The sequence below is a fragment of the Oncorhynchus masou genome, chromosome 21, assembly GCF_036934945.1.
Source record: "Oncorhynchus masou masou isolate Uvic2021 chromosome 21, UVic_Omas_1.1, whole genome shotgun sequence".
Taxonomy (NCBI): domain Eukaryota; kingdom Metazoa; phylum Chordata; class Actinopteri; order Salmoniformes; family Salmonidae; genus Oncorhynchus; species Oncorhynchus masou.
In genome coordinates, this window is record NC_088232.1 from 16924815 (window position 1) to 16948072 (window position 23258).

The window sequence follows — 23258 nt, forward strand, 5'->3', positions numbered from 1 at the left end:
CATCCAGCCCTGGAGTTTTCCTGGACGTTAAAAATATATATATTTCACCTTTATTTAACCAGGTAGACAAGTTCTCATTTACAACTGCGACCTGGCCAAGATCAAGCAAAGCAGTGTGACCCCAACAACACAGAGTTGCACATGCGATAAACAAACGTACAGTCAATAACACAATAAATACATCTATATACAGTGTGTGCAAATGTAGTAAGACTTAAAGGCTTTAATAAAAAATCATCAAGAAGTTCCTCCTCTGTAATTTGGCCTTCACATGAGTCTTTCTGTACAGCTGTTAATTTGACATTATTGATAGGGGAAAAAACATACAATTAGCTTGGGTTAGTGGAGACTGAAACGAAAACTAATGCTAAAGTACTTTACTTCCTCTTTCAAAATATGGACTTTTTATTTTATTATTTTTTAACCCCTTTTCCTCCCTATTTCATGATATCCAATTGGTAGTTACAATCTTGTCTCATCGCTCCACCTCCCGTATGGACTCGGGAGAGGCGAAGGTCGAGAGACATGCGTCCCCCAAAACACAACTCAACCAAGTTGCACTGCTTCTTGACAGAATGCCCAGGAAACACTGTGCACAGGGCGACCGTGTCAGCGTGCACTACGCCTGGCCCGCCACAGGAGTCGCTAGAGTGAGATGGGACAAGGACATCCTTGCCGGCCTTCTGTGACAGAGCCTGGACTCGTACCCAGAATCTCTAGTGGCACAGCTAGCACTGTGATGCAGTGCCTTAGACCACTGCGTCACTCGGGAGGCTTAATATGGACTCTCTTGACCATCACTCTATAAAGAAAAGATTTTGAACACAATTTTAAAAGTGTGAACAATCAATCAGTTTGACTATTTACATCCATTTCACGTTCTCTCATTTGACAGAAACCATTTGTTTTGCCATAACAGTGACAGCTTTACCTTATTTAATTGTCATCTGCAGTGGACAGATATGCCCCCATCCACCCCTGCTGTCTGTAGCAGCCATACTGCGTTCCGAATAACTTCAAGGATAATTCTCCCCTGAAAACCCATCTCTGTCCTGCCCAAGGAGACTCCATGAGCATTTCTCAGCTTCACCGTACTTATGAGCCAATGAGGTCCTGCCTCATTTGCGAAATCATGTTGCCGTGGCAGCTGGAGGGAGCGGTGTGTAGCGCACAGATAAATGTCTCTGCGGGTAATTCACGCCAGGGTCTTATTTTTGTCTCTGCTGGTCCACGTTTAGACACTGACAGAGAGTTAGACTACTTTCTATTAGTGTCCGTTATGTCCCCTTGTCTTCTTTCCTTCATTTCCTTCTGTGCTAGCATGATATGGCTCATGGGCCAGCAACACAGTATGTTAATGATTTAGTTGCAGTTCCAGCACATAACATGTTACCTAGCCCTGCTGTAGTCAGTAGGTGAATGCAATGTCATCTACTAATTGTACAAATCAGCGGCTATGAAGCAAAGGAGACAGGGAAACTTATTGACCTAGCCGTTCTATGTGACAGGAGAGGGAGAGAGGTGCGCTTATTCCAATGAGATTTTACTGAGCTTGATGATGGATTGGACGGAATAGTGTTCCATCTAACTAGCTTTTCTTTTTTTTTGTCCTTTCCTACCCATGTGTTGAAATAAAGGTTCATCTAGTTAAATACTAAATAATGATTTTGGGTCTGTAATTTTTCTCCTCTCAGAGCATGAGTACCTTTCCCGTCCAGATGGACGTGTTTCCTGCCACCACTCTCTCTACCTCATTTCCTGTGCCCTTCGACCTGCCACCCAAACGCTACTCGAGTAAAGGTACTTGTACTTCCTTGTTCCTCCACTACACACTGATGTGTGTGTGTATGTGTGTGACTTTGTGTGTCTGTCACTGTGTGTCTGTGACTGTGTGTGTGACTGCTAGGCTTGGCTGATCTACAGTATATCAAGGTATTTGTAATACCCACGGTATGATTTTCAATACTGCAGCAAACCTTTTGAGATAGTTGTAAAACTTTATGAGCTGTGGTGTCTGTCCTTGCAATTTGTTTACGTTCACATACTCTTGTTAGCATTTAGCTAGCGAATGCTATGGGAATTTGCTAGTACTTTGTTAGCATATATCTTTTTTTTTATGGAAATAAATGGTGCCCCCTTGTGTGCACTGCCGGTGATACTGTATACCCCATTATGGTACAGAGACTGTATGATCATATGGATACCGCTCAACCCTAATGTGCGTGACTGTGTGTCAATGTATTTTTCTCTACGAGGACTTTTTATCAGTGAAAGTGGAGGTGTGCAAATCCTCTACTCTGATTCATTTGATAATAATTGCCTGGGGCTAGATCAGATCTGCTGCCTCAAACTGTCCTGAGCCAAATGTTGATTGGCTAACATTTACAGTGGGAGCAGCGCATGAAAGGCTAATATCAGAGAAGCCTGTAGAAGGTAAGTGTTGAGACTTCTGACAATATTTTTTTTATTATGTAAGCTTTATTTAACTAGGCAAGTCAGTTAAGAACAAATTCTGATTTACAATGACGGCCTACCTAAAGGCAAAAGGCCTCCTGCGGGGATGGGGGCTGGGATTAAAAATAAATAAGATATAGAACTAAACACACATCACGACAAGAGAGACCTAAAATGACAACATAGCATGGTAGCAACACATGACAACACAGCATGGTAGCCACACAACATGACAACAACATTGTAGCAACACAACATGGCAGCAGCACAACATGGTAGCAGCACAAAACAGGGTACAAACATTGTTGGGCACAGACAACAGCACAAAGGGAAAGAAGGTAGAGACAACAATACATCACGCAAAGAAGCCACAACTGTCAGTAAGAGTGTCCATGATTAAGTCTTTGAATTAAGAGATTGAATAATGTCGCTGGAATAATATGTTGAGAGAGCGTCTCCTTCGTAACACTCAGCCAGAAATCCAATGTGGTGTAGTCGGCAGTGAATGAGTACTGGTAAGTGAGACTGATTATTTACTTGTGCAATAGCAAAAATACTGAAAATTCTGTAGTTTAAAAGAAATTACTATTGACAGATACGATTCAATTTTTATTTTTAATAACAGTGGAAAACCCCCGACTCTCCAACAATATGGAAACTATAACATACTTAAATCTGCACACAATAAAGTTAATCAGTGATATCAGTGAATTCATTCAGATTTCCCTTTGTGGGGCAGAATTGATTGATTATCGTATAATACCGAGAGTCGTCTGTTCTTTCGGCAAATCGGTTGGTTACATTTTTTTTCAACATATTTTTCCATATACAGTGAATTCAGAAAGTATTCAGAACCCTTGATTTTTTTTTCTTCACAGTTTATTAGGTTACAGCCTTATTCTAAAAGGGATGAAATCTTTTTTTTTCTCATCAATCTACACACAATACCTCATAGTGACAAAGCAAATACCGGTTTTTAGAATTTTTCGCAAATATTTAAAAAAAAATACAAATACAAACGGATCACATTTACATAAATATTCAGACCCTTTACTCAGTACTTTGTTGAAGCACGATTACAGCCTCGAGTCTTCTTGGGTATGACTCTACAAGCTTGGCAAACCTGTATTTGAGGAGTTTCTCCGCAGATCCTCTCAAGCTCTGTCAGGTTGGATTGAGAGCGTCGCTGCACAGCTTTTTTCAGGTCTCTCCAGATATGTTTAATCAAATTCCGAGCTCTGGCTGAGCCACTCAAGGACATTCAGAGACTTGTTCCGAAGCCACTCCTGTGTTGTCTTGGCTGTGTGCTTAGGGCCGTTGTCCTGTTGGAAGGTGAACCTTGGCCCAGTCTGAGGTCCTGGGAGCTCTGGAGCAGGTTTTCATCAAGGGTCTTTCTGTACTTTGCTCCGTTCATCTTTGCCTCGATCCTGACTAGTCTTCCAGTCCCCGCCGCTGAAAAAATCCCCATTGCATGATGCTGCCACCACCATGCTTCACCGTAGGGAAGGTACAAGGTTTCCTCCAGGCGTGATGCTTGACATTCAGGCCAAAGAGTGCAATCTTGGTTTCATCAGACCAGAGAATCTTGTTTCTCATGGTCTGAGAATCCTTTAGGTGCCTTTGGCAAACTCCAAGCGGGCTGTCATGTGCCTTTTACTGAGGATTGGCTTCCATCTTGCCACTCTACCATAATGGCCTGATTGGTGGAATGGTGCAGAGATGGTTGTCATTCTGGAAAGTTCTCCCATCTCCACAGAGGAACTCCGGAGCTCTATCAGAGTGACCATCGGGTTCTTGGTCACCTCCCTGACCAAGGCCCTTCTCCCCCGATTGCTCAGTTTGGCCAGGTGGCCAGCTCTCGGAAGAGTCTTGGTAGTTCCAAACTTCCTCCATTTAAGAATGATGGAGGTCACTGTGTTCCTGGGGACCTTCAATGCTGCAGAAATGTTTTGGTACCCTTCCCCAGATCTGTGCCTCGACACAATCCTGTCTCGGAGCTCGTAGCAATTCCTACGACCTCACGGCTTGGTCTTTGCTCTGTCAACTGTGGGACCTTAGACAGGTGTGTGTGCCTTTCCAAATCATGTCCAATCAATTGAATTTACCACAGGTGGACTCCAGTCAAGTTGTGGAAACATCTCAAGGATGATTTTAATGGAAACAGGATGCACCCGGGCGAGTCTCATAGCAAAAGGTCTGAAAAGTTATGTAAATAAAATGCTTGTTTTATACATTTGCAAAGAATTCTAAAAATCTGTTTTCACTTTGTCATTATGGGGTATTGTGTAGAGGTTCATGAGGAACATGTTTTATTTCATTCATTTTAGAATAAGGCTGTAACGTAACAAAATGTGGAACAAGTCCAGGGGTCTGAATACTTCCCGAATGCACTGCACTTCACAATAGCGACATACAGGGGGGGGGGGGTCAAAATCAAAAGTTACAGTCAGTATCTGGTGTGGAGACCAGCTGTATTAAGTACTGCAGTGCATCTCCTCCTCATGGACTGTACCAGATTTGCCAGTTCTTGCTGTGAGATGTTACCCCACACTTCCACCAAGACACCTGCAAGTTCCCTGACATTTCTGGGGGAATGGCCCTTGCCCTCACCCTCCGATCCAATGGGTCCCAGACGTGCTCAATGGGATTGAGATCTGGTCTCTACGCTGGACATGGCACTTGCATTCCTGTCTTACAGGAAATCACACACAGAACGAGCAATATGGCTGGTGGCATTGTCATGCTGGAGGGTCATGTCAGGATGAGCCTGCAGGAAGGGTACCACATGAGGGAGGAGAATGTCTTCCCTTCCCTGTTGTTGCCATCCTGTACCTGTCCCGCAGGTGTGATGTTTGGATGTACCGATCCTGTGCGGGTGTTACACGTGATCTGCCACTGCGAGGACGATCAGCTGTCCGTCCTGTCTCCCTGACCGCTGACTTAGGCGTATCACAGTACGGACTTTGCAATTTATTGCCCTGGCCACATATGCAGTCCTCATGCCTCCTTGTAGCATGCCTTAGGCACATTCACGCAGATGAGCAGGGGCCCTGGACCCATCTCTCTTTTGATGATTTTCAGAGAGGCCTCTTTAGTGTCCTAAGTTTTCATAACTGTGACCTTAATTGCCTACTGTCTGTAAGCTGTTAGTGTCTTGACGACCGTTCTGCAGGTGCATGTTAATTAATTGTAGCATGGGAAACAGTGTTTAAACCCTTTGCAATGAAGATCTGTGAAGTTATTATGTTTATGAGTTTATATGTATTTACAGTACTTATAGGATTTACTAAAGAAGTCAGACATTGTGTATACCTACTTACTGCTTTAAATAAGTTAGACTTTCCTGTATATCATCCTAGCAGGCAGGCAGACATGTAGATAGAGATACACAGACACGTGGTTGTATGTGATCAGTCCTTCTGCAGATCATCTCGCTCTTTACACTCCAACTTGTTGTTTCCCCCCTGTTGCTGTTGTCTGGGCAACTAGTGGTTGAACCCTGGTCTACGTGTTCTCAGACTTGGAAGACCACCGCCTTCGGGCAGCTGCGGCAGCATCAATGTCTTCCAAGGGAGGACTCTCAACCGACAGGAACATGAGCCTCTGCAGTTGTGCGGTAGACACAATTTTGATCCTTTTCATCCTAGAGAAACCACATTCACACACTCGGCCACGAAGCGGACATGCACATGCTAATTTCCGAGCGTTGCTGTGTCTGTTGCCCCATCAATCCTTATTGAGAAATATCTAGCTTGAGTAAGCTTTTCCATGAGCTTCTCCCTCTCCGTATCATAGATTTCCACAATAAAGCTGATCGGGGGGGTAAAACTAAATTAGTTATTTTTGGTGTTTTGGAAGTCAGATGATGGAAAGAAACAACAACAAAACACCTAAACCAATGCATCTTTGCTTGCTCTTGATTATGGCTGTAGATAAAGGAATGTTTTGTAAAATCATACTCTGTACAAGCCTCGTCAGAGTTGTAGCATTCAGGAAGCTTCCCTCCAGTCCTGTGGATGAAGCCATGAAGATTTGTGAACGGGTGCTCGTCTTTGGCCACGTAGTATGCCGTATGCATGATGCTGGTCAAATTGACCAACATTGTCTCCTCCATCGGCTGGACCCCTCGGAGGACAGGTGGTAGTGGAGTATCCCTCCATCTCGCCAACGCTGCAGCCTTTGTTGATTGGTGGCGCTTGCTGGTGGCGTGAGATGTGTCGTACCTGAAAGCACTTGTTCCTTTGTACGAGGAGGAGGACCTGAAATGAAAATAAGATGGAATGCATTAGTATAACCCAATTGTCCTCAAATGTTTTCTGCAACACCCCAAATTTACAATTGACAATGCAGGGGACCCAACTTGGAAAAAGTGTTATTCCCTTAAAGCTGGCTGTGTGTTGTTCCATATTCTATTCTATGTTCTGCAGGCTGTCCCAACACAAAATAATTTAAGAAAAGCAAATTCTCATAGTTTAGAAGTTCCTTAATTGACACTAAAAGGTTGCATTCTCTAACCACCAAATTAGTTTGTCAGGGGAACCCATTGAAATTTCAGGCCCAAGTTTAGCAAATAGCTGCTAAAAAAATATGTAGGCCTACCACTATTTGTCACATTTGGTTATTCTAGTCTAGAGACGTAGTTTCGCAAGCCAATGCTAACTAACTTTAGCGCATTAATGCTACTTAGCAATTGCGCTAACCCTAGTTATCAACTACCTTCAAGCTGCATGCAGACATAAACATGTTATCCATGAGTTCATCTCACTGGGGAAGTAGATAAAGGGCTTAATTGACAAAATCCCAAACTATCCCTGCGTAGCTAGCATTAGCTGATCAATGTAACCTGTTGGTGGCTAATTGACTGGCAAGTAACTTTAGCCTGCCTTCTATGCTAACTTTAGCTAGCTCGATAACTTATAGCTATCCAACTTGAACCTGTCAGTCGGTAACGTGTTGCCAAAATCAACATTCGCTAGAACAGTTAAAACTATATTGATTAAGTTTACATGTCTGCAATCCCGGGGAAATCCTGACATGTCATGCAGTACATGACATCTCCCTCTGTGTCATGTCAAAACCATGGGAACTCCTCTTTCCAAATCGGAATGAGTATTCTTATCCTTCTCGCCTTGTATGCTGCCATTTTAGCAGCTGGTCCAAGGTTTGGTAGTGATGGTGGACGGATGGGGTGCTTTTCTGGTGCCTGGCCGCTTTCAGTGCTTGTAGAAAGTGATTTATTAGACCGCCATCTCCCAGAGATAACACTAACAAGAGAGTAGGATACACACATTTGACAACAATGGGACTAAAGTGACTTAAGACATGCCAGTCCAACTCGCAGCTCAATTAATTTTGCCCAAACTCTGTACACTACTTGCAGCCTACACACTGATAGACACAAGTGTCTCTCAGCAGAGATTGGGGAGTTGACAGTGCACATCACATCTCATCCTTAGGACACTTTGATCCAATTGATTAATTGTTAGAAATCAACATTTTTGTGTGAGTTTCATTTACTTGTCCATTCAGGTAAGTTCAGTCAACATTATCCTTTTTTTCCGAGCCCTGTTTATGAATACACACCCTGAAGAGATTGAGGTATAGAGGAATCAGTCACTGGTAGGCAACTTGTAAAGCTATCCCTGACTAGCTGTCACACTGTATCATTGATGCTACTAAGGAAAGGGTTTTTCCGAATAGCCCTAATTTCCAACTCAAATTTACAAACACACACAAATAAGAAACACTCTGTCACAGTGACTCACATTTTCCCTCTCCACCTCTTCCCGATCTCTGAAAGCTCTGTGTCTTCTGCAGAAACATCACACACACCAGAAATCAATTTCTATTCCCTTTCTAACTTGGGGTCTGCTGAGATTTTGTTAGGCTAGAGCCTTTAATGCCAGTGGAACTGAAAACCTTGAACAGCTAGTCAGTGACCAGCAGTAGCAGATGAAGCATCGCATTATTGTTCTGAGTGGTTGGGTGAGGGAGGCAATGGTATTTAACTGTGACCGGGTGACTCGGCCCTAGCTAGTTTAAATTACAGCTCACATTACAGAAGCTAAGGAGATGGTGACTTAACAATAGCACGCTGTCATTTCTGCCATGACGACTCTTGGTTAAGTAGTTATTATTCAGTCAACCAAACTCTATTTATTTTATATAGCCCTTTTAGAAAGTGCTTTTATAGTAATTCCTTCAAGAGCAGGTTTTGGCACATTTGCAAGAAAAAGCTCCCTAGAAGGAAGAAACCTTGAGAGGAACAAGTAGACTCCGAAGGGTGGAGACAGATGTTCAAGCTGGGGAAGATGAGGGGAAAAAGTAGAGGGTCAGCGAGTGTGTGTCCATCACACGCTCAGGCACTGATTGGTTATGTACACAGTCAACTCCCTCTCGTGTATGTCCTTGTGGTGCGCGTGTACCTTTTGCGTGCTCGCATGTCACACACTGTGATTGTGTCGGTCTAATTGCTGGGTGAGGAGGAGAGCATGGGTAATCATTACATGGCTACGTCACATTGTCAATCGCCACATCTCTGGCATTTAATCACTACTCATCACCATCGCTGTCAGCAACGGTTAACATGCAGCAATAGTTACCTAGGGTGTCATCAACTTCTGAACTAGAGCAGAAACCATGCCCGTCTCCCTGGAAATTGCTGTGATGCTAATGGTATGGTATTGAAAATGCAGGTCTCATATACAAACGTAATATGTTATAATTTTGACATTAAGCTATTTTATGTCTAAGGTTGGAATTTAAATTCAACCTGCACAGACCGTAAGTAATTTGAGGCAATCACATAACAATCTTCTCGACGCGCGCACACACACACTCCTAGTGCTCAAACATTGCAACTCAAAACCTCGGGCAAGAGAGGAGAGGACCGAAGATGAGAGAAGGAGAGGCGAGCTGGAACAGAGAAAAGAGGACATTGGGAGAGAGGTAGAACAAAATGGAGAGGAGAGAGAGCAGAAAAGGGAAAGATGAAGTCAGAACAGAAGATCCTACAGCTTCAGGGGAGGAATGTACTGTATTCTCTCAAGGAGTTGTGCAGGTCTCTGTGACACACAGCTCCTTTTAAAAGCACCTATGGCAAAGACAGAAAGCACTTTACAATATACAGTGCCTGCAGAAAGTATTCACACTTTTTTTTGGCACTGGCCTACACACAATACCCCATATCACATTTAATTTAGACAAATTAATGAAAAGCTGAAATGTCTTGAGTTAATAATTCAACATCTTTTATGGTAAGCCTAAATAAATTCAGGAGTAAAAATGTGCTTTACACGGCACATACCTAGTTGCATGGACTACTTCACCTCTGTACACCACATCTACAATTATCTAAGGTCCCTCAGTCGAGCAGTGAATTTCAAACACAGATTCAAACATAAAGATTAAAAAAAAGAAGAAAAAAGTTTGGTCACATAACACGTTGTGGCAGACAGCAGGGAGTGGTGTTTGAAGGGTGATACCTTGTAGCCCGCTGGCTCCACCCCTGAGACTTATATGGACTTCCTGCACCAACAAGGCGAGCCGGTGGATCATTAAGCCAGGGAGTGCTTGGGGATAAAAGAGGAAGCGGCCTGCACAAAGGGGCAGAGAACGGAGAGTTGTGTGTTATGAAGAGTGTGAGAAAAGAGAAACATCTGTGTGATTACACGTTGTGACCTGGACTGTCTGATTACCCCCACTGTGTTTGGCTGAGGACCCGAGTTTTAGGATTACCCCTGGAGAACGGAACGGACAAGGAGAACGTGCACTGTGCATTGTGAAATGGTTGGTGGAAATGGTTCCCCCCTTTTCCCCAGTGTGCAAAACTCCCTAATAAACTCCACATTTGCATTCTAGTTGTGCTTCTTGTGCGCGTTTTGTTATTGAACTTGGTGACGTGGAAACCCCACACCCTTGAACCTGCTACATGTTTAGCAGATGTTATTGCGGGTGTAGTGAAATGCTTGTGTTTCTAGCTCCAACAGTGTAGTAATATCTAACAATTAATATCTAACAATTTCACAACAATACACACAAATCTCGGTAGTTAGGTTTTCCAATGCCTCGCAAAGAAGGGCACCTATTGGTAGACGTTGAATATCCCTTTGAGCATGGTGGAGTTATTAATTACACTTGGGATGGTGTCTTAATAAACCCAGTCACTACAACGATACAGGCATCCTTCCTAACTCAGTTGCCAGAGAGGAAGGAAACCGCTCTGGAATTTCACCATGACGCCAATGGTGACTTTTTAAACAGTTACAGTATCATGGCTGTAATGGGAGGAAACAGGATGGATCAACAACATTGTAGTTACTCCACAATACTAACCTAATTGACAGAGTGAAAAGAAAGAAGCCTATTCAGAATAAAAATATTCCAAAACTGTTTGCAACAAGACACTGAAATAATGATGCATTGCGGAGTACCACTCTCCATATTTTGAAGCATAGTTGTGGCTGCATCATGTTATGGTTATGCTTGTAATCGTTAAGGACTGGGTAGTTTTTCATAAAAAAATAAACGGAATAGAGCTTGTCTATAAAAATAGTCTGTCCCCAGTTGCAACACTCACTAACAAGTTCCAAACTGCCTCTGGAAGCAACTTCAGCACAAGAACTGTTCGTCGGGAGCTTCATGAAAAGGGTTTCTATGGCTGAGCACCCGCACACAAGCCTAAGATCACCATGCGCAATGCCAAACATTGGCTGGAGTGGCGTAAAAATCGCCGCCATTGGACTCTGGAGCAGTGGCGTTCTCTGGAGTGATGAATCAAACGTTACCATCTGGCAGTCCGAATCTGGGTTTAGCTAATGCCAGGAGAACGCTACCTGCCCCATTGCATAGTGCCAACTGTGGTTGGTGGTGGAGGAATAATGATCTGGGGCTGTTTTTCATAGTTCGGGCTTGGCCCCTTAGTTCCAGTGAAGGCAAATCTTAACACTACAGCAGACGTTTATGTGCTTCCACCTTTGTGGCAACAGTTTGGGGAAGGCTCTTTCATGTTTCAGCATGACAATGCCCCCGTGCACAAAGCGAGGTCCATACAGAAATGGTTTGTTGACCTCTTGTGGAAGAACTTGACTGGCCTGCACAGAGCCCTGACCTCAACCCCATCGAACACCTTTGGGATAAATTGGAACGCTGACTGTGAGCCAGGCCTAATCGCCCAACATCAGTGCCCAACCTCACTAATGCTCTTGTGGCTGAATGGAAGCATGTTCCAGCAATGTTCCAACATCTAGTGGAAAGCCTTTCCAGAAGAGTGGAGGCTTTTATAGCAGCAAAGGGGGGACCACCTCCATATTAATGCGTATGAGATGTTCGACGAGCAGGTGTCCACATACCTTTTGGTCATTTAGTGTAGTTGCATAAAGTGACCCTTCTGTTCTGAGGTAGCTTCAGTGACATTTTTCTTCTTCTTTTTGCTCTATACTTAAAAACGTTTTAGATTTGAAAATGAACAATGACTATGAGTTTACAGTGCAGGCTGTCAGCTTTAATTTGAGTGTGTATTTTCATCCGTATCGGGTGAACCATTTCAAAATTACACTTTTTGTACATAGTCCCCACATTTTAGTGGAGCAAAAGTATTGGGACAAATTCACTTAAGTGTATTAAAGTAGTAAAAATATAATTTTGTGCCCAATAGAAATGAATGGTAAATAATGTATTGTCATTTAGGAGTAATTTTTATTAAATTCTTAGTAAAAGAAGACTAGAATATCTTTCTACGCACTTCTACATGTGGATGCTACCATGATTACGGATAATCCTGAATGAATTGTCAATAATTAGTGAGAAAGTAATAGAAGCACAAATATCATACCCTCAAGACATGCTAACCGCTCACCATTACAATAACAGGGAAGGTTAGCATTTTATATCATATCCCCAAGAGATGCTACCCTCTCACCATTACAATAACAGGGAAGGTTAGCATTTTGTATCATATCCCCAAGAGATGCTACCCTCTCACCATTACAATAACGGGGAAGGTTAGCATTTTATATCATATCCCCATGAGATGCTACCCTCTCAAAATCAAATCAAATTTTATTTGTCACATACACATGGTTAGCAGATGTTAATACGAGTGTAGCGAAATGCTTGTGCTTCTAGTTCCGACAATGCAGTAATAATCAACAAGTAATCGAACTAACAATTCCAAAACTACTGTCTTATACACACAAGTGTAAGGGGATAAAGAATATGTACATAAAGATATGTGAATGAGTGATGGTACAGAGCAGCATAGGCAAGATACAGTAGATGGTATCGAGTACAGTATATACATATGAGATGAGTATGTAAACAAAGTGGCATAGTTAAAGTGGCTAGTGATACATGTATTACATAAAGATGCAGTAGATGATATAGAGTACAGTATATACGTATACATATGAGGTGAATACTGTAGGGTATGTAAACATTATATTAGGTAGCTATGTTTAAAGTGGCTAGTGATATATTTTACATCATTTCCCATCAATTCCCATTATTAAAGTGGCTGGAGTTGAGTCAGTGTTTTGGCAGCAGCCACTCAATGTTAGTGGTGGATGTTTAACAGTCTGATGGCCTTGAGATAGAAGCTGTTTTTCAGTCTCTCGGTCCCAGCTTTGATGCACCTGTACTGACCTCTGGCCTTCTGGATGGTAGCGGGGTGAACAGGCAGTGGCTCGGGTGGTTGTTGTCCTTGAAGATCTTTATGGCCTTCCTGTGACATCGGGTGGTGTAGGTGTCCTGTAGGGCAGGTAGTTTGCCCCCGGTGATGCATTGTGCAGACCTCACTACCCTCTGGAGAGCCTTACGGTTGTGGGCGGAGCAGTTGCAGTACCAGGCGGTGATACAGCCCGACAGGATGCTCTCGATTGTGCATCTGTAGAAGTTTGTGAGTGCTTTTGGTGACAAGCCGAATTTCTTCAGCCTCCTGAGGTTGAAGAGGCGCTGCTACGTCTTCTTCACGATGCGATCTGTGTGGGTGGACCAATTCAGTTTGTCTGTGATGTGTACGCCGAGGAACTTAAGACTTACTACCCTCTCCACTACTGTTCCATCGATGTGGATAGGGGGGTGTTCCCTCTGCTGTTTCCTGAAGTCCACAATCATCTCCTTAGTTTTGTTGATGTTGAGTGTGAGGTTATTTTCCTGACACCACAATCCGAGGGCCCTCACCTCCTCCCTGTAGGCCGTCTCGTCGTTGTTGGTAATCAAGCCTACCACTGTTGTGTCGTCCGCAAACTTGATGATTGAGTTGGAGGCGTGCGTGGCCACGCAGTCGTGGGTGAACAGGGAGTACAGGAGAGGGCTCAGAACGCACCCTTGTGGGGCCCCAGTGTTGAGGATCAGCGGGGTGGAGATGTGGTTGCCTACCCTCACCACCTGGGGGCGGCCCGTCAGGAAGTCCAGTACCCAGTTGCACAGGGCGGGGTCGAGACCCAGGGTCTCGAGCTTGATGACGAGCTTGGAGGGCACTATGGTGTTAAATGCCGAGCTGTAGTCGATGAACAGCATTCTCACATAAGTATTCCTCTTGATGATGAAAGGACAGAGTTGGGGAGAGACTGATGAGAGGAGAGCGGTGGAGAAGACACAATTATGAGAGCAAGAGGAGAGAGTGTTTGTGAGGACAGGAATGAGAGGAGAGAGACTGGTGAGAAAAGAGGTGGATAAGATGATGAGAGAGACTGAGGTGGAGAGAAGCGCATGTGAGGACAGCGATATTGTGTGAGCGCCAAGGATGAGAGGTGGGAGTGAGAGAGCGGAGTGCTGAGATGGTGTGAGGCTGACTTTGGAGACTGTGTCCGGGATGGTCAGCTGCGTCTGTCCAGAGCCGGCTCGCACACGTCTACAAGTGGTGTGTTCGTCTTTGTGTGTGAATGAGAAATTGGCTGTGAAATTGTACTGTCCTTGAGCCATGCTAGTTCATTCGTCGACATGACTTAAGCACGGTGCACCAGGCTTCTACACACACTCTTCGCTGAAGATCTCACACACACAGATTGAATCTGATCTAAACCATATAGTACACACTTAACAAGATACTCCTTTTAATTAAACATGTCAACATGTTGTCGAATCCTGAGGGCCTTTGAGTGTGTAGACCTTTACTCAATATCATCCATTTACATGTCACTATTGAAATAACTTATTGTTCTCTGGAATAAAGGACGGCTCATTATCTGTACAGCGCACACTGCATTTGGGAGAGAAAGCACTGCTGGGACTATTCAGGGAACTGAACTTTCATTCACTTTAACCCAATTTTCCTCTGCTGGTAACCATGGTCACCACTGTTGTAATGCTGGCCCATAGTGACTTGGCCAGGACTGGTGATACCGTAGTGAAAAGTGTGTATGGGAGACAGTGTGAGAAGTGATCAATTAGTTTTTACATGAGCCTGGTTGTCAGTTTGTGGCTGCGTCCCAAATCTCACCTTATTCCCTATGTAATGCACTACTTTTGACTATGGGGCGATTCTGGTATCTCAGATTGTTCTATAAAAATAAAGTAACACACTTTAATTTTGCTCCCAAACATTAGAGCAAAATTAGTGTGCGACTTCCTTTCTTTTTTATAGTTAGTCAGCACCTCTACAAATAATGTTTGGGTGTGCGTCAGCTTCTGCCTTTTACTATCTCAGATTGTTCTGGCAATTCTCACATAAATACTTAATTGGGAGGAAGGATGTTGAACATGCTTTATAACATTTTGTATCACAAACAATTGTTTTGAAAGTCATGATGAAAGTGTCCATTATTATTATTATTATCTCACAAGTACCCTTTGATTTTGTTCATTTTTATTATTTGGAACAATATACTCTTTAAACACATCACATTTCCAGTGTAGGCTCTCTGCTACTTTTGAAGAAATTATCCATGTCATACATCGAAACGGTCATTATAGGTCATTAAAGGGAAACTACCTCCTAGAACCAACCTCTGTTTATAAATGACCTATGTGGCATCGAAATATGAATTTTAAAGTGTAAATGGGATCATTTTGGTCAGTCTCGTCCAAAATGACATTTGGAAGTGAGTGCATCACGACGGGTTGGAGATGGATTACTTGCATACCCAATTTTGCTGTCCAATTTTGCTGTCAGAATGCTGTCCAATTACCCAGAGACAACAAGATGTGGTCTGCCCCCAGTTGCCATGTGTTGTCAAGTCTACAGTGCAAGCACACTTGCTCTGCATAGGAATGGAAATGTTAGAGCAAACTTGTAATTCAACAATATTGGGCAAGATGGTAAGGAATGGATTGCATACAACAACGAATGTACAACATGATGGCTGTGACTTGTGTGTAGTAAGTAGCTCGATAGCTAGCTGGCTAGTTAGCTAGCTATGATACTGGGATGCTGTGATGTACATGTCTATATACATAGCCTCTCCCTAATGTGTAATCTCATGTATTATAGAGAGGAGGATTTGCTCCTGACGATAAGGTTTGATTGGATTTAACATTAGCCAGCTTGCTATCGATAATGTTTCAACTCAAACTGGCTAACTAAGAAGGTCCCTGCTAGCTACCATTAGTTTAAACTCAGACAAAGATAGTGATAACTAACTCGGATTTGTAAGTTTGGTAGCTAGCTACTCTTATGAGAACAGGCATGTTTGGGTTTGCTCTTGATAACTACGGCCCTGGCGGCATTCTGGAACTGGAAGTCATGATCAAGGGCTAGGTTACAACTAGCTAGCTAGCATTCAGGGACTTTGTCTGCTATAGTGCTAAACAACACGCCTGTTCTCATAAAAGTCTATTTTGTATCTTCTACTGTAGGGCAAAAATAAATGAAGGATGGTACTTGTCTAGCCTGAGTACCAATCCTTTTCCCTAACATGCTACAAATATGTGTCCGCAAGCATTTAGTAACATGGTAAAGGCGTCCGCGTCACTGGCCTGAATCTAGTCTGTACATAGTCACTGTATTAGTATAATTACTTCCAAACTAGAAACATTTTTTTTCTCGCTATATGTTTACTAAGTGATGATATTTCATTCACATATTATAAAACCTGGTGGACTTGTTGTTCAGAAGTGTCGTGGGGCGGCAGGTAGCTGAGCATTGGGCCAGTAACCGAAAGGTTGCTGGATCGAATCCCCGAGCTGACGAGGTAAAAGGTCTGTTGTTCTGCCCCTGAACAAGGCAGTAAGGCACTATTCCCCGAGCGTCGAAGACGTGGGGATGGCGATTATGGCAGCCCCCATGCACCTCTTATTCAGAGAGGTTGGGTTAAATGCGGAAAGACCCATTTCAGTTGAATGTATTGTAGTACAACTGACTAGGTATCCCCCTTTCCCCAATATCAGGACCAGAAGGCCAAGGCAGTACGTGGACAGGCACCCACTTCATGTTGGGCAGATTTGATCTGGTCATAGGTCAAAATACTATCACTTGTCTGTCCTGGAACTCACGTATTAACCATTGGTAATGTCAGCAGTGCTGTCTGTATCAACTGTGACTTGTTTTTCTACAGATGGACAGGAGAGAGAGTTTATCATAGTCCCCTGACTAAAAGAGATTGATACAGATCCCTGAACTGGGAGAGTCCTTGCGCCCAACATTAAAATTATACAAGATCTATTACTTTTCATTGTCTTTTGTTATTATTGAATTGAACGGTGGGAGGAAGGACCCTTGTATTCTTTAAACATGTCAGGGTCTTATATGGAACACAGTCTTATATGGAACACAGTATGAAGGGATGACGGCTAACATGTACCACCAGACAAAATGCTGATAGGTACAGTATCTGTATCGGCTGTGAATGACAATAGAAGATGAGAGACAAGTGTAATATTTGCCACATTGCTATATTGGCAGAACACCGTTTTTTTTTTATTCTACATGGATCTGTTACACTTGAAATTTATCAAAACACTTTGTTTAGAATGTCTACATAAGCAATTGCACTTGTCTTCCTCTGTCGGCTAGTGAGTGCTTCAAAGCTTCCTCCTGGTGGAAGCTTGGTCAGTAGCTAAAGAGTGGTATGAGAAGGGTTCCATCTTCCTGCATCTCACATCTGCCTGTATTTATTGAACTCTGCCTGCTGGACCAATGGGTTGAGGCAAACTGTCATATTATAGGTCCGGCCCTAATTTATGTGCTAACCAGGAGCTGCATGGCAAATGTTCCAGGAACACAAGGAAAGCACAAAGGACCATGCCCAAGGACTAGTTAGCCCTTCCCCCTCTGAGGGGACAAAATAAATCTCTGTTACAGTATCCAGAAGACTGACTATTGAATGTGTGACAGAATAATACTATCGTATCCATGTTTTGTATCCATCTGAAACTTGTTCACTGGGGATAACTGATGCTACCTACAGTGCATTCAGAAAGTATTCAGACCACTTCCCTATTCCACATTTTGTTACGTTACAGCCTTATTCTGAAATTAATTCAATAAATAATCTATCTATCAAAGCAAAAACAGGTTTTTATGACATTTACATAGAAATACGACATATACATAAATATTCAGACCCTTTCCTATGAGACTCAAAATTGAGCTGAAAAGTTGATTTGAAAAGGCACATGCCTGTCTATATAAGTTCCCACAGTTGACTGCATGTCAGAGCAAAAACCAAGCCATGATGTCGAAGGAGTTGTCCGTAGAGCTCCGAGACAGGATTGTGTTGAGGCACAGATCTGGGGAAGCGTACCAAAAAATGTCTCCAGAACACCGTGGACTTCATCATTCTTAAATGGAAGAAGTTTGGAACCACCAAGGCCCTTCCTAGAGCTGGCTGCCCTGCCAAACTGAACAATCGGGGGAGAAAGGCCTTGGTCAGGGAGGTGAGCTCCAGAGTTCCTCTGTGGAGATGGGAGAACCTTCCAGAAGGGCAACCATCTCTGCAGCACTTTATGGTAGAGTGGCCAGGTGGAAGCCACTCCTCAGTAAAAGGCACATGACAGCCCGCTTGGAGTTTTCCAAAGGCACCTAAGGACTCTCAGACCATGAGAAACAAGATTCTCTGGTCTGATGAAACCAAGACTGAACTCTTTGGCCTGAATACCAAGCTTCGCGTCTGGAGGAAACCTTGCGCCATCCCTACGGTGAAGTATGGTGGTGGCAACAATCATGCTATGGGGATATTTTTCAGAGGCGGGGACTGGGAGACACGATTGAAGGAAAGATGATCGGAGGAAAGTACAGAGATCCTTGATGAAAACCTGCTCCAGAGCGCTCAGGACCTCAGACTGGGGCGAAGGTTCACCTTCCAACAGGACAGCAACCCTAAGCACACAGCCAAGACAATGCTGAAGTGGCTTCGGGACAAGTCAAGATGTCCACCATTGTTCCTGAAAGCACAGTTGTGAATCTAAAGAGCTACTGCCCCCTTACCTGGGAAAGCCCAGAACAACAGACAGGGATGTTGGACCATCAAAGATGCGCTAATATGAGAACTTAAATGATTTGGGGTTCACCTATATTGGGAGTAGGGCCTTTCGTCAGTCATAGTGAGTTTTATATGTGCAAAAGTACTATCTCACAACTCGATGAAACCTTCACTCTTGCACAGACATTTAGAAAGAAATCATGCCAATTTGAAAAATAAGCAACAGGAGTTTTTTTGTGAGGCTTTCGAGTAGTAAGACGTGTATAAAAGCAACAGATACTATTAATAAGAAGGGGCTAGAGGCATCTTATATGGTGAGCTACCGAGTGACTAGGACAGGCAACCCCCATACTATTGTGTAGGACTTAATTCTTCCTACTGCCATGGATATGGGTGGGGGGAAAAGGCCCCAAAAACTATGGGCTAAAAGTATACTGCAGCATCCACCGAGAGGCTCTTGCTGCCAAGGGAATGCCTGACAGCTTGAAATATGTTTTGGACACTACAGTGAAAATGTGAAGACTTTATTAAAGCAAGGCCCCTGAACTCTCGTGTATTTTCTGCACTATGCAATGATATGGGCAGTGACCATGTAACGCTTTTACAACATACAGAAAGAAGTGTGCTGGTTATCAAGGGGCAAAGTATTGACACGTTTTTTTTAATTGAGAGACAAGCTTAAAGTTTTCTTTGCTGACCATCATTTTCACTTGTCTGACCGCTTTCATGATGACGAGTTTCTCATACGACTGGCCTATCCAGGTGATGTTTTTTCTCGCCTGAATGATCTGAATCTAAGATTACAGGGACTCTCCGCAACTATAACAATATAAAATTGAGGTTATGATTAAGAAGCTGGAGCCCTTCTCTGTCTGCATTAACAAGGACAACACACAGGTCTTCCTGCAGAAATGTTTTGGTACCCTTCCCCAGATCTGTGCCTCTACAGACAATTAATTTGACCTCATGGCTTGGTTTTTGCTCTGACATGCACTGTCAACTGTATAACCTTACATTAGACAGGTGTGTGTCTTTCCAATCAATTGAATTTACCACAGGTGGACTCCAATCAAGTTGTAGAAACATCTCAGGGATGATCATTGGAAACAGGATGCACCTGAGCTCAATTTCAAGTATCATAGCAAGAGATCTGAATACTTATGTTAATAAGGTATTTTTGTTTTTATTTTTTATACCGTTTCTAAAAGCCTGTTTGTTTTGTCATTATGGGGTATTGTGTGTAGATTGGGGGGAAAATGTAATTAAATCAATTTTAGAATAAGGCTGTAATGTAAGAAAACTTTAAAAAGTCAAAAGGATCTGAATGCTTTCTGAATGCACTGAACAAAAATATAAAATCAACATTCAACAATTTTACAGAGTTACAGTTCATGTAAGGAAATCTGTCTATTGAAATAAATTAATACGGCCTTAATCTATGGATTTTAGATGACTGGTAATACAGATATGCATATGTTGGTCACAGATACACTTTTTTTTTTATGTAGGGGTGAGGATCAGAAAACCAGTCAGTATCTGGTGTGACCACCATTGGCTTCATGCAGCGCAACACATCTCCTTCAATATAGTTGATCAGGTTGTTGATTGTGGCCTGTGGAATGTTGTCCCACTCCTCTTCAATTGCTGTGCGAATTTTCTGGATATTGGCGGGAACTGGAACATGCTGTCGTACACGTTTTGTCCAGAGCATCCCAGGCATGCTCAATGGGGGACATGTCTGGTGAGTATGCAGGACATGAAGGAACTGGAACATGCTGTCGTACATGTTTTGTCCAGAGCATCCCAGGCATGCTCAATGGGGGACATGTCTGGTGAGTATGCAGGACATAAAGGAACTGGAACATGCTGTCGTACATGTTTTGTCCAGAGCATCCCAGGCATGCTCAATGGGGGACATGTCTGGTGAGTATGCAGGACATGAAGGAACTGGAACATTTTCAGCTTCCAGGAATTGTGTTACAGATCCAGCGGCAGCGGATGAAGGGAGAAATATCCTCTTGTCTAATGAAACACAAATAGAACTGTTTGGCCATAATGACCATTGTTATGTTTGGAGGAAAAGGGGGGAGGGGGCTTGCAAGACGACGAACACCATCCCAACCGTGAAGCATGGGGGTGGTGTTGTGGGGGTGCTTTGCTGCAGGAGGGACTGGTGCACTTCACAAAATAGGTGGCTTCATGAGGAAGCAGAATTATGTGGATATATTGAAGCAACATCCCAAGACATCAAATTGTATTGGTCACATACACATAGTTAGCAGATGTTAATGCGAGTGTAGCAAAATGCTTGTGCTTCTAGTTCCAACCATGCAGTAATATCTCACAAGTGATCTAACAATTTCACAACAACAAAGGAATGAATAAGAATATGTACATATAAATATATGGATGAGCGATGGCCGAACAGCATAGGCAAGATGCAGTAGATGGTATAGAGTACAGTAAATACATTTTTTTATTTTTTTATTTTACCTTTATTTAACCAGGCAAGTCAGTTAAGAACAAATTCTTATTTTCAATGACGGCCTGGGAACAATGGGTTAACTGCCTGTTCAGGGGCAGAACGACAGACTTGTACCTTGTCAGCTTGGGAGTTTGAACTTGCAACCTTGCGGTTACTGGTCCAACACTCTAACCACTAGGCTACCCTGCCGCCCCATATGAGATGAGTAATGTAGGGTATGTAAACATTATATAAAGTGGTGTTGTTTAATGCGACTAGTGATACATGCATTACATCCCATTTTTAATAATTAAATTGGCTAGAAATTTGAGTCAGTGTGTTGGCAACAGCCGCTCAATGTTAGTGATGGCTGTTTAACAGTCTGATGGCCTTGAGATAGAAGCTGTTTTTCAGTCTCTTGGTCCCAGCTTTGATGCACCTGTACTGACCTCGCCTTCTGGATGATAGCGGAGTGAACAGGCAGTGGTTCGGGTGGTTTTTATCCTTGATGATCTTTTTGGCCTTCCTGTGACATCGGGTGGTGTAGGTGTCCTGGAGGGCAGGTGGTTTGCCCCCGGTGATGCGTTGTGCAGACCTCACTACCCTCTGGAGAGCCTTACGGTTGTGTGCGGAGCAGTTGCCGTACCAGGCGGTGATACAGCCCGCCAGGATGCTCTCAATTGTGCATTTGTAAAAGTTTGTGAGTGTTTTTGGTGACAAGCCAAATTTCTTCAGCCTCCTGAGGTTGAAGAGGCGCTGTTGTGCCTTCTTCACCACGCTGTCTGTGTGGGTGGACCATTTCATTTTGTCCATGATGTGTATGCCGTGGAACTTAAAACTTTCCACCTTCTCCACTACTGTCCCGTCGATGTGGATAGGGGGGTGCTCCCTCTGCTGTTTCCTGAAGTCCACGATCATCTCCTTTGTTTTGTTGACGTTGAGTGTGAGGTTATTTTCCTGACACCACAGTCCAAGGGCCCTCACCTCCTCCCTGTAGGCCGTCTCGTCGTTGTTGGTAATCAAGCCTACCACTGTAGTGTCGTCTGCAAACTTGATGATTGAGTTGGATGCGTGCATGGCCACGCAATCATGGGTGAACAGGGCGTACAGGAGAGGGCTGAGAACGCACCCTCGTGGGACCCCAGTGTTGAGGATCAGCGGGGTGGAGATGTTGTTTCCTACCCTCACCACCTGGGGGCATCCCGTCAGAAAGTCAAGGACCCAGCTGCACAGGGCGGGGTCGAGACCAAGGGTCTCGAGCTTAATGACGAGTTTGTTGGAGGGTACTATGGTGTTAAATGCTGAGCTGTAGTCGATGAACAGCATTCTTACATAGTTATTCCTCTTGTCCAGATGGGTTAGGGCAGTGTGCAGTGTTATTGCGTCGTCTGTTGACCTATTGGGGCAGTAAGCAAATTTGTGTGGGTCTAGGGCGTCAGGTAGGGTGGAGGTGATATGATCCTTGACTAGTCTCTCTCAAAGCACTTCATGATGACGGAAGTGAGTGCTATGGGGCGATAGTCATTTAGTTCAGTTACCTTAGCTTTCTTGGGAACAGGAACAATGGTGTCCCTCTTGAAGCATGTGGGAACAGCAGACTGGGAACACCAGCTGGCCTGCGCATGCTCTGAGGACACGGCAGCCTTGCGAGAGTTAACACATTTAAATGTTTTACTCACGTTGGCTGCGGTGAAGGAGAGCCAGCAGGTTTTGGTAGCGGGCCGTTTCGGTGGCACTGTATTGTCCTCAAAACGAGCAAAGAAGTTTAGTTTCTCTGGGAGCAAGACATTGGGGTCCCCGACGGGGCTGGTTTTCTTTTTGTAGTCCGCGATTGACTGTAGATCCGGCCACATACCTCTCGTGTCTGAGCCGTTGAATTGCGACTCTACTTTGTCTCTATACTGACACTTAGCTTGTTTGATTTCCTTGCGGAGGGAATAACTGCACTGTTTGTATTCAGTCATGTTTCCGGTCACCTTGCC

At 43.6% G+C, this 23258-nt stretch overlaps 1 protein-coding gene across 1 annotated transcript in view; it reads left to right on the plus strand.

Moving 5' to 3' along the window:
* Nucleotides 1–23258, plus strand: part of tdp1 (tyrosyl-DNA phosphodiesterase 1) — a 67266-nt gene that overhangs the window by 43038 nt on the left and 970 nt on the right. Inside the window, exon 15 of the mRNA XM_064927573.1 lies at nt 1695–1800. Within this exon, the coding sequence (XP_064783645.1) occupies nt 1695–1800 (106 nt within the window). The remainder of the gene's footprint in view (nt 1–1694; nt 1801–23258) is intronic.